Below are 15,524 nucleotides of genomic sequence, written 5' to 3' on the forward strand. Positions count from 1 at the left end.
AAAAAAAAAAAAAGATTAACTCAGCTCACATCAATTGCTGGTGGGAGGGACAGGGTATCTAAAAGCTGACCCTCAGTTTGCAGAGGGCTGCTTCAGCCTTGCAGACAGAGCTATGGGCTGTAAAGCGAAGTAGCCCACTGCTAATAGTTAATCCTTAAGCTGCTGAGAAAGCTGCTGACAGCCTGCACTCGTTCTCCTAGGCTCACAACCTTATTTCTTTATTTCTACATTCTTATTTCTGGAATCTACATTTCTATATTTTTATTTTTGGACTCTTCACCCTGTCTCAAAAAACAAACAAGCAAACAAAAAACAAATTAGAACTCCAGGACAAATGAATCAATCTAAATTATTTATTCATTGAATTTAAATTTAGCACCATTTGGAAACAAGGCAAGATTCTTGAATACGTGGAGAGGTTCGAGGCTGTTTGGTGTGGGACATGTCTAAGTTTTCTCATGGGTGAGTGAGTGGTATCTCTGAGGGCTGAGGATCTGAGAAGGCTGTGCAGCTGGGCTCTTGTTTTTCTTTCCACAATGACCTTCATTTGTAGCAAACCTTCCTGGGGGGGTCAGCCATGGAGGAGCAGACATCGGGCTTCTCTGCTCCCTAGAAGGAGAATGAAAGGCTAGGAGTCAGGTTTGGGGAGACTCCACCCGCCTCCAGGGTAACTCCATCCCCTCTCTAGAGAGACTCCACCCCCTCTCTGGGGAGACTCCCCCATGGGGAGACTCCACCCCCTCCAGGGAAACTCCACACCCTCTCTGGAGAGACTCTGTTCCCCCAGTTGAACCCCACTGATTTGTGACATGCTCACCTGGTACAACTGACAGACAGAGCTCAGGAGCTGACTGGGGTCCTTCAAAGGTTTCTGCAAGCCCCAGAAGACATGGGTAAGCACAGGGATACATGAGCCTGGGAATGCAGCATTAGAGTGCTGAGGCAGGAGGATCACTGATAGTTCCAGGACAAGCTCAGTTGTGCTTAACGAGGCAAGGTAGCTGGTATCAGGCATAAAAACTCTTCTGTGAGCAGAGGCCAGAGCTCAATATGGTTTTTTTTTTCAGATTTATTCATCTATTTCATGTGCCCCGGTGTTTTGCCAGCGTGTCTGTATGTCATGCTTGTGCTATACCCATGGAGGCCATAGGCCTTAAGAGGGCGTTAGATCCACTGGAACTGGAGTTACAAATGTGGTTGCTGGGAATAAAACCAGGATCCTCTGCAAGAGCAGCCAGTGCTGTTAACCACTGAACCGTTTCTCTAGCCCCTCATGAAGTGTCTTCCAGTCACACTCCATCTTGGTTTTTTAAAAAACATCTCACTTGAGCTGGGCGGCAGCGCACGCCTTTAATCCCAGCACTCAGGAGGCAGAGGCAGGCGGATCTCTGTGAGTTCGAGACCAGCCTGGTCTACAGAGTGAGTTCCAGGACAGCCAGAGCTACAGAGAAACCCTGTCTCGGAAAAACAACAACAACAAAAACCTCACTTATTTTCAATGAGGATGTCTGTATGTGTGAGTGATGATGATGGCGGGAACTGCATTCAGTTCCTCTGGAAGAGCGGAAGCCCCAGGGATCCCAGAGCCTCAGTCCCACAGGACACTACTGTCTGCGCAGCAGAGGCTCTTACCTCATTGACCAGGACCCAGGGCACATACTCATGGGGCGGCTGCAGGGCCTCGGTGAGCTGGGCGTTGGCGTGCATGAGCTGAGTGCCGCGCTCCCCGGTGGCACACTCCATGATGCTGTCTGCTGACACCTCTGGAGCATACACCTGCAGGCACTGTTGGGGGGAGTAGGCTTTGCTCAGTTACCCCTGTTATCTTGCCAACAGTCACGAGTGGCCCCAAACAAGTTGCTTCCTCACTGCTCAGAGACGGTTGCTCCAGCTTCGGCAGGCATGGGTGGGGTTCCTGAGACTGAGGCCCCGGTGCTGTTCCCGCCCCCAGGACACCTGCTCCGCAGCTTCTGCCCTCTGGTGTCCCATTACCTCGGAGTCTTTGCACATGCTGTTCCTTCTGTTGGGACACCCTTTCTACTCCTTCCCAGTATACAAGTGAGCAGGGTTCCAGGCTCCAGGAGGCTAGAATGTCTGGGGGCCATTGGTCCTGAATCACCCTTTTGGGGGTTATTTTTCCTACAATGCCCTGGGATGTTGGAGCGCCTGGCTTATCTCCTGTTATGATCACTGCTTCTGCACAGTGAAGGTCCCAGGTTCTGTTCACAGTGAAGATTCTGTTCACAGACCTAAGGTTTTTCCTTTCAGAGCTGGAAGCTCCCCGGACCAGGTGGAGGCCCTGTGACTCGCTGCCTCCCGCCCCAACCCCCTACAGCCCCCAGCAGCCCCCGCTGCTCTCTTTCTCCCCTCTTGCTGCTTGCCTCTCCCCCTACAGCTCACCGGCTCAAGTTTCTTCTCCATGTCCTCCATCTCCTCCACACAGACGATGGTTAGCAACGCAGCCTCCTTTTCCAGTTTATCCAGCAGGCAGGCCTGGAGAGGTGGGCAAGGGTGGTCCGTGCAATGTGGCCACTTCCCCAAACACACACCCGTTCCCCGCCGCATGGGCTGCAGCTCACCTCCACCTTGTTCAGCCTGCACTCCAGCTCCCCGTGCTGGCACGTGAATTCCCACGTGCCGCTGACATTTCTTTCCTGCAAGGCACCGACCGATCTTGGTGAGCTCAGGTGCTCAGGCGTCGTCTCCATCCCCCCCCCCCTCTCGCCTTTGTTTCCCCGCTTCCCATGCACCTGCGCGTTCCCGTAGGGCACCAGGGTGATGTTGATGATTTCCATAACCATCAACCAGGTCGGGAACAGATCTCGGACCAGGAAGTACCGACAAGCTCCGCACAGGGACTCATAATAGAGGCTGACATTGACAGGCGGTGCAGGGGGCAATGGGCGTGGCCCGAGCAAGCACAGATCTTGGGCCTGGAAGGAGAGAGGCATCCAGTGAGGTGCCGCCCTGGGGCCCCCTCGCCTGAGACGCTTATGATTTGTTCAGCCTGTGACACTGGGGACCAGACCCAGGGCTGTTTTATGCATGCAAGGCGTGCGGTCTACAGCTGGGCCACGCCCCGGACCTTCTGAGTCTTGCTGGAGTCTACATGGCATTCCGCAATCACAGCTTATCTGCAAAACGGAAACTGGCAAACTCGCAAACTCTCAAACAGTAGGCGCTCAGTAAATGCACCATCCTGACTACATTCGGTAAGCGCTAAGACTTGCATATTTGTAGCTGCGCATGGTGTTGCATACCTTCAGTCACAGCACTAGGGAGGCAGAGGCAGGCGTTCTAGACCAGCCTGGTCTACATAATGTGTTCCAGGATGGTCAGGCTACACTGGCCCTCCAAAAAGCAAAAATAAAAACAAATCAGAACAACATAAGAAAAAGAAAGTAAAGGAAAAATAACACATGCATATTTGTAGTTTTTGCTCTCAGTACTGTTTGGTGGCATACACTCTGAAGCCAAAGCGACGCTCTCTCTCCTCTCTCTCTCTCTCTCTCTCCTCTCTCTCTCTCTCTCTCTCTCTCTCTCTCTCTCTCTCTTTCTCTGTAACTTTGCGCACCAGAGCTTTTCACCCACGCAGACTCTATTCATTCTTCCTCTCCTATGACCCAGGGACACTTCACCCTGTCCGCCCGACTAGACACAGGAGGGAGTTAATGCGAGCAGACTTCCTGTTCCCGGGGAGGGCAGGAGGCGAGTCCGACTCTGAGCAAGGCACTGGGCGTGAGGGGCATGTGTTTGTTCCGTGTAGAAGCACGCCAGCCCTCCCTTCCTCGGTTGGAACGCACACAGTAAGCGACAAGAATTGCGTGAGGGTGGAGGACGGACCAGTGGTTCAACAGGTCTGGAGCAGAAGCCACCCCCCACGCCCGCCTACTCCTCAGCTCTTGGCTCAGATGTATACTATACGTGGTTGATAAGTGCTTGGAAGAGGAGAGAAGGTGATAGCTGCGTGAGACCTGCGTGAGACCTGCGATGTGGAAGCAAAACGACTTGGACACGGCCAATCCCCAGATGAGAGGTTGGGGGGATGTCCCTGGGCGCGACCTTGGAGTTCCCCGAATGAGTTCACGGAGTGCCGAGAAGTCGCCTGCGTGGACGCCTGACCCTGTCCCCTCCTGCGCGTCGCGGTCCCTACCTTACAGGTGGCCGCAACTTCAGAGGACCCTTGCCGCGGAGATGCCCTGGCTGCTCTGGGGATCTCAAGCGGAAGCAGCAGCAGCAGCAGAAGGGGCAGCAATGGCAGGAGCAGAGACCGAGGCATGGCCATGGACGAAAAGGCAGAGAGGACTGCTGGCTGGGCCTTGGAGGCGGGAGACTTTAAGCAAGCAGAGGCCCCGCCCCTGCGACCACACCCCCAGGCTCCTTTTACCCCAGGGCCTCCTTTCCTGCAGGCTCCACCCCAGCCCAGAGTTGCGCCCCAAATCACGAGGCCACTCGGCCCTGTCCAGCGTTCCCTCCCCCCGCGGCCAGAAGGTACTGTCACGTCACATGAGGCTTTGGAGCAGGGACGGAAGGGGGAGTCTCCAGACACTGACCGGCTGAGACAGGAGGCAAAGTCCTTGCTTCCCACCATCTAGTTGTGCGGAGGTGGGGGGAGTGACACCCTCATCACTAATTCCTGCCCCCACCACCCCAGGCCGGCGCAAATCAGCCCCAGCACATTCTCCTACCTCCGCTGACTCCGGCTAGACCTCAGCACAGAAGCCAGCTCAGGCAGGGCAACTTCCCATCTCTAAGGTCCCGGGCTCCGGCTTGGGGTGGGGGACACAAGTGGGGTACTTTCTTCCAGCAACTGTGTGGGCAAAGCCCCCTGGCACTGGAGTGCCTCACGGGGAGGGAGGTGCGGATGCGCCTGGATGCCGCCTCTTTCCATCAGCTGCAGTTCCCATTCTGTAAAATGGTTCATGAGTGACAGACACATGGCTTATGGCAGAGCCCCCAGGAAGGGCTGAGGTAACTTAGGTTGGGACTGGAACCTCTGCACCAAGTCAAGATGAAAACTGGACACGGGGGACTCTGGAGCAGTGACAGGCCACAGAACACAGCAGCAGGAAATATTCCAGGCCAGGTAGTAACTGAAGCTCCAGGCTGAGGCCGAGGACTCAGGACAGGGTCTGCTCCAGTTCTGGGGAGACCGTAGTTTTCTGTGCAGGAGGCAGCAGGCTGCTGAGGCGACCTGAGTTCCACAGCTGAACTGCTCCATGCTGAGGGGACCTGCTCTAACCAAGACTGGGCCTTCCAGAACCTCACATTGTTCGGGCATAGACTCCATCCCAAACGTGCGCCCAGCCCCTCACTGGGGATCCTAGGCAGGGGCTCCACCCCTGAGCCACGCCCCCAGCCCCTCACTGGGGATTCTAGGCAGGGGCTCCACCCCTGAGCCACGCCCCTACCACAGTAACATTTGTTTCCTATTAATGTAAACTTGTGAGTCTCCTGCCTCAGCTTCCCTGGATCTGGCCTCACAAGGTGGAGTTCTCCTTAAACTGCCCAAGATGTTGTCTGGACAATATCTGGAATTATGAGATAAAGGAACCCACAGAGGACTGGGTCAGAGACAGGTTCTGCCCATTCATTTGTCCTAGCTGAGCCCAAAGATGCTCCTGGACAGTCTGGGGCAGGTTGTGCGGTGGGGGGTGGGGGTGGGAGCACTCAGCAAAGTACTCCTGGGCTTAGTCTCAATGCGTTCTGCCCCAGGCAGGGCTATTAGGGTTCTATTTTTGCTAATGACAGGCAGGCCCTAGGGACTTGTTCAACAGGCGTACAGAGGTCCAGAGCATGGCCTCACCTCATCACTCAGGGAGACGAGGGACATGAGACACCCTTGCGGATGGCCCAAAAGGTTGACACCTCTCTTCCCGACAAGGAAGTCGTGGATTGCGTGGGTGTGACTGGCACGGCACAGCCAGCTTCTGCTTGCTTGAGCACTGTCAGAGCTCTGGGTGAGGCCTGCGGCCTGAATCAGGGGTTTTGAGATGCTGTGCTGTGTGACCCTGGACGAGGCCCTGACCTCTCTGGTGTTGAGGGTTGGGATGGAGAAAAGGGCGCACTGAGTTTAGTGTCTGGGAATCAGAATGGTCGGTGCGAACAGCGTGAGCCCAGGCAGGCCACAGTCTGTGGCTCACGACAGGAGTCGAGAATTCCAGTCTCCAAACACACTCAGCCGACAGGTACAATGTTTCATATTCGTATCAATAAACGTACCGTACAAAACCCGTTCCCCGTCAGCCCTGGGCAGGTATGGGGTCCAAGGGCAGTGACCCCCAGGGTCCTTGTCTCAAAGAGGAGGAGACTGCACAGTTGGAGAACAGCGCAGGGGGCCTGGGCAGGGCCGGGCAGTTCAGTTCTAATTCTGCCTTCTGGAAGGGGAACTTTGCAGCTGTGGGGTAATCCCCTGCCGCTGGTTTCACTTCGACCTTTAGAGGGGAAGTTGGGGTCTGCGGGGCGGGTCCCGCCCGGCCCCGAGTGTCCAGGCTAAATTCCTGGAAACAGCCCAGCGCAGTTCCTTCCTGCCCTGGCCCCGGGGATATGGCTTGAAAATCTCGGGGCACCCAGGTGGAGGCCCCGCAGCCTCTGTAAACACGGCAGTGTGGCTGAGAGGGTCAGGGCGAAGACAGGGCAGGCGAGTAGAGTGGGGGTTTCTCAGCGGGCCGTGGGCGGGCCAGGCCCGGGCGCGCGCACCGGGTGCGCAAGGGTGACGGTGAGTGCGTCGTTGTGCTGCACAAGTGACGCGTGCTGGTAGTGCAGCACCAGCTCCTTCAGGGATGCATACAGGTTGTAGGGTTCCGCAAAGCCGAAGCCTGTGGCTGTGCGGTAGATGACGCAGTGCTTGGTATCGCCGTCCACCCTGCGGGCCCAGACAGCAGCTTAGAGGGGAGGTTATGCTGGCTCTCCAGCCCCATCTGCCTCCACCCCCTCCTGGCTGGGTAGGCAGGGCCCGGAGCACACTGGTGCTCAATGCACTCTCAGGGAACACCCCACCCGGACCCCAGCCAGACACTCACACCACGGAGCATGCGTAACAGCCGCGCTGGCTACTCTCCCGGATGAGGAAGGTCCCGTCCCTTTTGCCACTCAGCATCTCCTCTGCCTGTGTGCGGTTGATCTTGCCCACGTACCACGTGCGCTCCTCGTGGTGGGGGAGGGTATCCTCATCCTCCATCAGTGAATACTGGCTGTGGGGTGAAGCACGGAAGGGGCCCTGGTCACTCACCCACCACTGCCCAGCACGCATGCCCTCCCCTTGATGAAGTCCTCCTTGCCCCTTACGGGGCATCACTCACTCCTCAGTCTCGTTCTTGATTCCCAGCCACTCGTTGATCTTCCTCTGTCGGGCACCTTTCTGGGTGAGCCACCTGAAAGGGAAGAGGTAGGTGAGCGTGTGTGAAGGGAAACTGAGGTGAGCTTGTGGATTCTCACTGCAGTACCTCTGGCTGCCGTAGGGGGCGTCAGGAACCCGTGGCTTCCCCAGCACAGGAGGGGAGGGGACAGAAATGGTGGGCACAGGGCAGCGCTTGCAGGAGTGGGAGCGCGGTGCCACTCACACAAGGTACTGGTCCCGGATCTTGCGTAGCTGCATGAGATCGGGTTTGAGGCTGTTCATGCGCTTGTCGATCTCTCGGTTGTCCGAGGCCTGCGCTCGCAGGTCCTGTTCCAGCTTCGTGCGACTCTCATGGATCTCCGCAATGCGAGACTTGAGTCGCTCTGAGTTCAGCAAGATCCTGAGGGGAGGGGCGTGGCAAACTCCTACACTTCCTCCAAAGCCCATTTCCACACATCACCAACCTCCTTCATCGACCCTCCTCTCCCCCTGCACCGTGTCCCCGGAGTGGGCAGACCCACGCACCTCTGCATCTCCTTCTCATTGCCCTCTCGCCGGAAGCGCTCCAAATACTCCTTGCTGCACTTTTCCTGCGTCTGGCCCTGTTCTTCGAAGATCTTGATGGTCTCATTGAAGGCCTCTATGGCTGTGCGCTTCATCTGAAGCTCCTGCGGATAGGGTTGGCCTCAGTAATCCCAGAACTCCCTGGAAGGCCCTCAGTAGTAGTGGAGAATGATTTTGCTCCGTCTCTTCCACAGCGAGAACAGTATCCTAGTGCTGGCCACCTAGTCCACTCCTTCCTACTCAGCCTCCACACTCTTCTCCAAACCCATCCTTCATGTCCTTTTCTGATAACTCTGAGCAGCACTGGGACGGAATGGCATCCAGCATGGGGCAGCAACGGAGCGCCCTGGTCCCGTGTGCAGAGCCAGGTACCTGGGAAGTTCGTGTGTATTCCTCGTACAGCTGGTCGTACTCGCGACTCTTGTCCTGGTACTGCTGGTGGTAGACTTTGAGCTGCGCGCCCACGGCCTCCACGCTGTCCTCCTTCACCACCTGGTCCTGCTGGTACTTGGACACAGGGTAGAGCAGGCGCGTGTCCAGCTTGGCGTTATACTGGGCCAGCGACTCATGGCGGTAGTGAGAGATGAGCTCTACCACGGAGCAGAAGGTGAGGGGCTCCGAGAAGCCGTAGTGACCATCCCGGTGGAAGACTTTGATCAGCTTGTTGTTCCCGCCTTTCCTGCATGCGGGGGTATTGTCAGCATCATAGGAGGCCCCAAACCCCTGGGCCCCCACTGCCTGGGCACCGGCCCCACCTGAGGGTGAGCGTGTACTCTCCTTGGATCTTGCTGGATGCATCCCGGACCAAGAAGGTGCCATCAGGTGTGTCCCGGAGCCTCTCATTCACCTCTTCCCTGAGGGGAACATGGGCATGGAGCCACTGACCCATACTGTCCACCCCCCTCTTCCACCACTGCAGAAAAACTACCTGGAGATGTCTCCCCAGTACCACTCTGCATCCTGAAGCGACGGTGGGTTTCCTCCATTGGCCAGGGCTGTGGGGGCCGGCTTGGCCTTAGAGGGCTTGGGTGGCAGTGCTGGGGACAGGGAAACATGCATGCATTACACACCAAGTACACATGGAATCGGCAACAGAGGTGGGGGTGAGAGCACTGTCACCTGGGGGGGCAGCATCCTGCTCGTCCACGTGTTCCTGCAGCAGCCTCCCCAACAGCAGCCCTGGGAAGTCAGGCCCAAGTTCACTCCTAGGGGACAAGTGGGGCATCAAGGCCTAGAGTTACAGCTGTGCCACACGCTCCCATGTGTGCACAATCTTGGGATGGCAGATGCAGAGGGAAGTCGCTCGCAGTACCCCTCACTCTAGCTCCCAGGTGCTGCAGCCGACTGTCCCCACAAAGGGGTTCTTCTTGGCCCCACCCACCCAGCTGGTGTCACACCCACAGCTCTGACCACTCCCACCAAGCCCACTCACCCATCAATGTCACTCCCTGGTGGAGGTGTACGCAGTAACAGTGGCCCAAAGGCGCTAGCGAGAGAGTGGATGGCTGCGGCCTGTGCGGGAGCTCTGCGGGCCACACGGCCCAGGTGCTGCAGCAGGAACCGCAGCGTGAGTGCCTGGTGCAGCGGTAGTGTTGGGGGTTCCAGCACCGGCCCCACGGGCCCTGCAGCCTCTGCAGGCAGAGAGCCGGCCAGGGATGGTCAGCCAGGCCAGTGACTACCCACCTACCCACTACTGGTCCCCACATCCCTCCTGGGTTGTACCCTGCAGTGCCCGGTGCGCCTCTGCCGCAGCCTCAGGAGTCACGACAGCTGTAGGCAACGCCAGCAGGAAGCCCTTCACGGCATCACACAAGGTGGTGCGGTTCCACTGCTCCACGTCACTCAAGGACCAGTCTGCAGGCAAGGACAAGGTGTCACGGTCCAGCCTGGGCATACACCCGCCCTTCCCGTCAGCAGAGGAAAGCAAGCACAAGTTCTCACCTGTCCGAGGTGCAGGCAGCTCTGGTCTACTGTAGCACTCACTGTCCAACCCTGAGGGAAGGGGACCCATGAGACCCAGGCCATCGCCCCACTGGTCACCACCCCATCCCGTGCAGAGACTGGGATGGCCCTGGATGGGAATGCTGGGGCCACAGTCGGCCTGGACCTCACCTGCTTGCTCAACGGCCTCTATCAGCTTGACCAGAATGGGTGGAGCAGGCTCAGGTGGAGAGAACTGCTCTGCCAGGTCTGCCAGTGCAACACCTGGAAGGGGAACAGGACATGAGCCCATGCCCGCTATGCCTGTTGGCCTCAGTGTGGGTGGCTGCAGGTGGAGGCTTGGGAACCTGGGGCTACAAGGAGGGCTCCATTAGTGGGAAATGACTTCTCAAGTTACCACAAGGAATTACAAGACCAGGAATGGTGCTCCCCCCCCCAAAAAAAAGACGAGAGCAAGGCGTGGGAGTAGACACCAGCACTCAGGCGGCGAAGGCGGGATAGCCTGTTCCTAGCTAGTCTGGGCTGCACAGAACCTTTCTCCAAAACCAAGAAGGTTGTGGTAGAGCCAGTTTCTGTACTAGGCTGGAAAAGAGAAGCCAGACCAGCCTTTTCTGCCACTTTAAATGCCTGGTCTCTAAAAGCTTCTATGGTTGGACCCATGCGGTTTCATGGTGGGTTGTGACAGCCACTGAAACTCTGCTGTGACCCACTGTGTAACCCTGAGCGCAGGGCTAATCCTCTCTGGGTTTAAACTTTGAAATAGCTAAACGGTAGTAACTTTTTTGTTTTAGGTTTTATTTTTGAGACCCACAGAGATACGCCCAGCTCTGGCTCCTGGAGTGCTGGATGTGGGGGCATGGCCAGTAGTCTGACTCTTTCTCCTGCTTTGAAGGAGGGTCCTACTACGTAGCCCACATGGGCCTCAAACCCACAGCAATTCTCTTGCCTGGGTCTCCCCAGTGATGGAACGGCAGGCACCCCACACCGGGCTTCCTACCTTCTCCCACCCCAACCAAGCTGGGCCTCCCAGCCCAGCCCCCTCCCAGTAGCCTGGTTCCCTGCGGGGCCTTTTGTGTACAGGTGTCCTGCCTCAGCAAGGCTCTACCTGCCCCTACCATCTCAGTTGGCTCTGGCTCTCGGCAGGGACGCTCTGGCACGCAGCAGAGGCAAGCCAGGGCCTGCGGGGCCTTTCTGAGAGGACCTGGCCCAGCTCTATGGAAAATGAAAAAAAGAACAAACTCCCCAAAGCAGCAGGCAGGAGGCTGGAGAGGAGGTGGGCAGCACTCCGCCTGCGGTGCAGGGGAGGAGGGGAGCGGCAGCTCTAGACCCCAATGCCAAACAGGGAGGCCCCGTGGGTAAAGGCCTTACCCTCCGGGAGATGCAGAGGAACGCTGTGGGAGCTGGCTGACCATTTCCAGGTGGTTCTTCAGGGTCTTTGCTGGGAGGGAAACTGAGGCTGCAGAGAGCCAACCTCAGCCCTGAAGGTTTGAGGGTGAGGTGGGGCATGTGAGGTGGCTGGACCTTGGCCAGCTGGGGAGGGAGGCGGCTGTTACTGGGGCAGCCACAGGCTCTGGCTGCGAGCCCAGATGGGCTGGGGCCCTGCGGCTCTCAGGGCCAGGCCTGGGCTCTGGGGACACCAGATGCTGCATGGCCCGAGCCAACCTCCCAGGACTCAGCTGCGCTGCAGATCCACCCCGAGTGAGGGCTCCAGCCAAACACTATCTGCACTGGACACAAGTTCTCCAAAAGTAGCCCCAGAACGCTGTGATCCTTCTGCCTCAGTCTCCCCAATGCTAGGATTCCTGGCATGTGCAACCATGTCTGGCTGCCTGAGTGTCTTCAACAGGCTTGTGGGGTCCTTGTCTGCCACTGTTCCACGCCCCAAATGGACTTCTCTGGGAGTATGGCTGCTTTTGAGTCTGAGCAAAAGCAGGGTTAGAGGAGCCTATGGAGGACACTGCTCCTTCAAAACGCCCGCCCGCCCTTCTCACGGCCCCTTCTTCGCTCCCTGAACCTGCCACAGGGCCTTTGCACTAGGTGTGCACATTGCCCCGAGGGCCCCCACCCTCAGCAACTCACCACCTGCTCACCAGGGTGACACATTCTCACTTCCTGAACAAGAAACCTGACCAGGACCTGTCTCCAGGGCTGAACTCAGACATCAGTGTTCTAATGGAGGTTCTCCGCCAATAACCGCACGGCTTCCCCCAGTTCACCAGAGGAGACCTGTAGACAGACTCCCGTTCCAAGGTGTCTGCTCACCTGACTCGGAGGGCCCATCCAAGGGCCTGGCAGGCAATGGACGGGGGCCTCGTGGGCGAGGTCCTGGTCGAGCCAGAGCGACAGGTCCTAGGAACTCCACATACGTTCCAGGGAAGTCCCCTCGCTGCCGGGTACGCTCATTGAAGCCAGGCATCCAGCCCACGTTGTGTGGGCAGCGCTCCCCTCCATCCGCCACGCCCAGGGCTTGCAGGGCCCCCCGGCTCACCACCAGTAGGTCTCCAGGCAATAGCTCCAGGTCCTCAGGCCGCTCCCGGCGGAATGGGTACACAGCCCTGTACTGGAAGCCCTCAGCGCCCGCCATAGCTGGGCCTGGTGGGGTCTGGACAGTCACGTGGCTCCCGGAGGCTCTGGAGGCCCCATGGGCTGGGGCAGCCGGTGTGGTAGGCTCACAGACCTCTACTTCAGAAGTCACAGGCGGCCTCTGGGCCGCTCATGCCTCGCCACTTGTCACAGAGTCCACCATTTAGTCACCTGCGCAAGGCTGTCTCTGGTGTTTTCTCAGATCACTCAGCTTGTGTCCCTCATGAGATGGCCAGTCTGGAGCAGGCAGATCACGCTGTCATGAGCTGAGCCGTGGGTGCCCAAGCTTGCTAGCTCTTCAGGGTATGTCTGACACCAGATGAGGAAACCCAGGCCACAGGCTGCTACCATGCTCAGCCAGGGATGCCAGCCTAGAGGACATGGACGAGGCGGAGTAAGCCCTGCCAGAAAGCCCCAGCGACCTTGGGCTGGCCCTGCTCCACTCCGAGTACCAGTCTCGCCATATGTACAGGGTACACTAACAGGTGTCCTTCAGGGTTGCTGGGAGCTGAACGCTTCTCCGGCCCGCTAGGGATGGGGAAACAGGTTTGGAGCTCTCTGGAAGACTCCATTGGTCAGAAGGTAGCTAAGGTTAAACCAAACATGTACCCAAGCTCAAGATAAAGGCAGGGATAAAGGTATTGACAGCGTGGCCTTAGACTCAGTGTAGGAATGGTGCCCTGGGGGCTAATGAGGAAATCTGGGGGACCCCAAGAAGGGGTTGAGCCAGTAGAGCAGTGAACAAGGCCTAGCAGAGCTGAGGCCTGGGTGGGTGTCCAAGGAAGCAGAAGCCCTAGTTCCTTGCAGGGGAGGGATAACAGGGTGCAAGGGTGTCCCAGCTTGCCTTAGTCTGGGGCCCTCTAGTGATGCAAGAGAGGGGAGGTATCAAGAACCATGGGCACCTTACTGCCTGCCACAGTAGGATGGGGACAGGAGCTGGACACCACCATGGTGGGTTGCAGGGTGGTGATGCTCCCCAGCTGTCCTAGAATGAATCCCATTCCAGCCTGCAGTTCGGTTCTCTGTGCATTCTCCTGGGGGCCTGAGGGTGACAGGTCCTCGTATGGGGACAACGCTGTCCATGGACAAACTAATCCCTGCAAAGGCCTGCTGGTGGAAGTCGCCTGTCTAGGATGCACAGTGGCTTTCAGAACAGCACCATCCAACAGGCACCTTTCGTGCCAAGTGGAGGGTCTGGGCATCATCCCCAAATCTTGGGGACCAGGGGTAGGTGTTCAGGGCTTCATGGGCATAGCCTGCATGCTATATAGGTAGGGAAACTGAGGGTCGGAGAGGCCTCTCCTAAGGGAGCCTCCCGTCCGCCCCCGCGCCGTGCACGTCTGCACACGCGGAGGGGGGGGAGTGTACCGCGGAACCCCTAATGCAAAAGGTGGGGCCCAGGGTGTACGCATACTCTGCGCCCTCACAAACAAGAGCGGCTAGATCCTCGTGCACCCCGAAGCCCCCCCCCCCGGACACCGGAAGTGGCCGGACCCCGGGTCGTGCCCCGAAGTTCCCCCCCTCCCCGCCCCGCTGCGGGCGGGGACCTCCCGGCCTTGGAGACACCGTCTCCGTACAGCAGACTACACCGCTCCACTTTCAGTTCGGAACCCGGTTCCACGCGCCCCCCCACGCTCCTCGTGTCCCCGCCGCAGCCATAGACTCACCCAGTCACGGCCGCCGTCGCCACCACCACCGCCGCCGCCGCCGCCGCCGCCGCAGCCGCGGGATCCCTGCGTCAGCCGCCGTCGCCGCGGTTCCAAGTCGCCGGGCCCGCCCCCCGGGGCGGAAATAGCCGAGCGCATTCGGGCCGGGAGGGCAGTCCTTCCCTCCCACCCCATACCGAGGCACGCGGGTATGCTTCCGGAAACAGCCGAACATACTCCCGCGGGAATGGTCGGCTGCCGTTTGCCACGAGACAGCCGAGGGTGGCCGGAAACGGCCGAGAGCGACCGAGTCGGGAGAGTGTTCGAGGGGCTGCGGGGCTAGTAGGGAGGCTGTCGAAGGGGATACGAAAACACTCGAAAGTAAGAGGGTCCAAGAACAGCCAGGAGCAGCCCGGCGGGGACAGCGAGCGCTCCCTCCGAAGCCGGAGGGCCGGACTCAGTCCTGAGACACCTGAGCCGTTCCGAAGAGCCGAACTATGACAGCGGGTTTGTTTTTTACGAAGTTGTGAAGCTGCATCACCGCGGAGCGTATCTGGAAAGAACCGAACGACCTCAAATACAAGTCTAGGGAGTTGACACTTGTGGGGGGGGGGGGGATACCGACGGCTTCCGGAAGTTGCCGAAGCAGTCCGGGTCTACCGGACGAGTTAGGCGGACGATGGAAGGAGTGAAAGGCGAAGGCGTTCTCATGGCAACCCTCGGCGTCCGGAAACAGCCGAAGTGTCTGCAGCCCAATACACGCGAGAAAGCGGTGGCCCAAAGCCCGAAGCACAGTTGTTTCCGGAAATAGCGACAGGAGCTGGCAGTTGGCTTGGCTAAGAGCGATTATTTGCAGGAGCACCGGAAGTATCCGAGCTTGTTCGCCTTATTTCGGAGGGAGTACTTTTCTAGCTCAGCCCAAAGACCAGGGTAGAAAATAGAGGCAGGGGGTTGCAGCGAGGTTTCAGCGGTTAGGTGCTCGCTGCTCTTTCAAAGTACCCGGTCTCAGTTCTTTACACCCAAGTAAATACCAGCCGCTTGTAATTGGAGGACCCGACGCCCTCTTCTGGTGTTTCTGGGACTGGGATTTGCACGCAAATGGTGCACATATAAATTAAATATACCTTAAGAGAAAATATAGACAGATGAACTTACTTGCTAATTGAACAATTAAATTACACATTTTGGAAATAGTCTCATTGTGTAGACTATGCTAGAATTAGAGGCGAATGCTGCCACGCTGGTTTTTTTTTTTTTAACTTTTTGTTATGTTTTGTTTTCTGAAACAGGGCTTATCTCTAGCTCTGGCTGTCCTGAAACTCGCCCTGTAGACCAGGCTGGCCTCGAACTTAGAGATCCACCTGCCTCTGCCTCCCGAGTGCTGGGGTTAAAGATGTGCGCCACCACTGCCCAGCTTTGTTTTCTTTTCTTTTCTTTACTTTTTTTTTTTT

The 15,524-nt window shown here is 57.8% G+C and overlaps 2 protein-coding genes across 2 annotated transcripts; both read right to left on the bottom strand.

Annotated features, from left to right (window-relative positions):
• Positions 1-333: 333 nt before the first annotated feature.
• Ifi30 (IFI30, lysosomal thiol reductase) lies at positions 334-4,325 on the bottom strand. Its single transcript, XM_005370587.2, has 7 exons — positions 4,154-4,325; positions 2,751-2,933; positions 2,580-2,654; positions 2,401-2,493; positions 1,633-1,785; positions 818-871; positions 334-609 (listed from the first exon to the last, which is right to left on the bottom strand). Exons 1-7 carry the CDS (start codon positions 4,283-4,285, stop codon positions 544-546), a joined length of 756 nt encoding a protein of 251 aa, XP_005370644.1. The 5' UTR covers positions 4,286-4,325; the 3' UTR covers positions 334-543.
• A 1,855-nt stretch (positions 4,326-6,180) lies between these two features.
• Pik3r2 (phosphoinositide-3-kinase regulatory subunit 2) lies at positions 6,181-14,153 on the bottom strand. Its single transcript, XM_026777754.1, has 14 exons — positions 14,095-14,153; positions 12,107-12,798; positions 9,845-10,108; positions 9,626-9,757; positions 9,336-9,534; positions 9,023-9,108; positions 8,832-8,940; positions 8,659-8,757; positions 8,276-8,582; positions 7,865-8,007; positions 7,563-7,739; positions 7,302-7,373; positions 7,023-7,193; positions 6,181-6,865 (listed from the first exon to the last, which is right to left on the bottom strand). The coding sequence occupies exons 2-14, from the start codon at positions 12,426-12,428 to the stop codon at positions 6,661-6,663; spliced, it is 2,286 nt and encodes a 761-aa protein (XP_026633555.1). The 5' UTR covers positions 12,429-12,798; positions 14,095-14,153; the 3' UTR covers positions 6,181-6,660.
• Positions 14,154-15,524: the final 1,371 nt, after the last annotated feature.

This window comes from Microtus ochrogaster, unplaced genomic scaffold (genome assembly GCF_000317375.1).
Source record: "Microtus ochrogaster isolate Prairie Vole_2 unplaced genomic scaffold, MicOch1.0 UNK81, whole genome shotgun sequence".
Taxonomy (NCBI): domain Eukaryota; kingdom Metazoa; phylum Chordata; class Mammalia; order Rodentia; family Cricetidae; genus Microtus; species Microtus ochrogaster.

Bases quoted from the DNA above. Each gene is read 5' to 3' on its own strand.
- Ifi30 (XM_005370587.2), bottom strand. From the start codon at position 4,285: ATGGCCATGCCTCGGTCTCTGCTCCTGCCATTGCTGCCCCTTCTGCTG. The intron at 2,655-2,750 runs GTGCATGGGAAG...GGTGCCTTGCAG, and splicing joins TGCCCTACGGGAACGCGCAG to GAAAGAAATGTCAGCGGCAC. The intron at 610-817 runs GTGAGCATGTCA...TTCTCCTTCTAG, and splicing joins CTGTCTGTCAGTTGTACCAG to GGAGCAGAGAAGCCCGATGT.
- Pik3r2 (XM_026777754.1), bottom strand. From the start codon at position 12,428: ATGGCGGGCGCTGAGGGCTTCCAGTACAGGGCTGTGTACCCATTCCGC. The intron at 8,008-8,275 runs GTACCTGGCTCT...CCCTATCCGCAG, and splicing joins AATACACACGAACTTCCCAG to GAGCTTCAGATGAAGCGCAC. The intron at 7,740-7,864 runs GTGCGTGGGTCT...CCCTCCCCTCAG, and splicing joins AATGAGAAGGAGATGCAGAG to GATCTTGCTGAACTCAGAGC.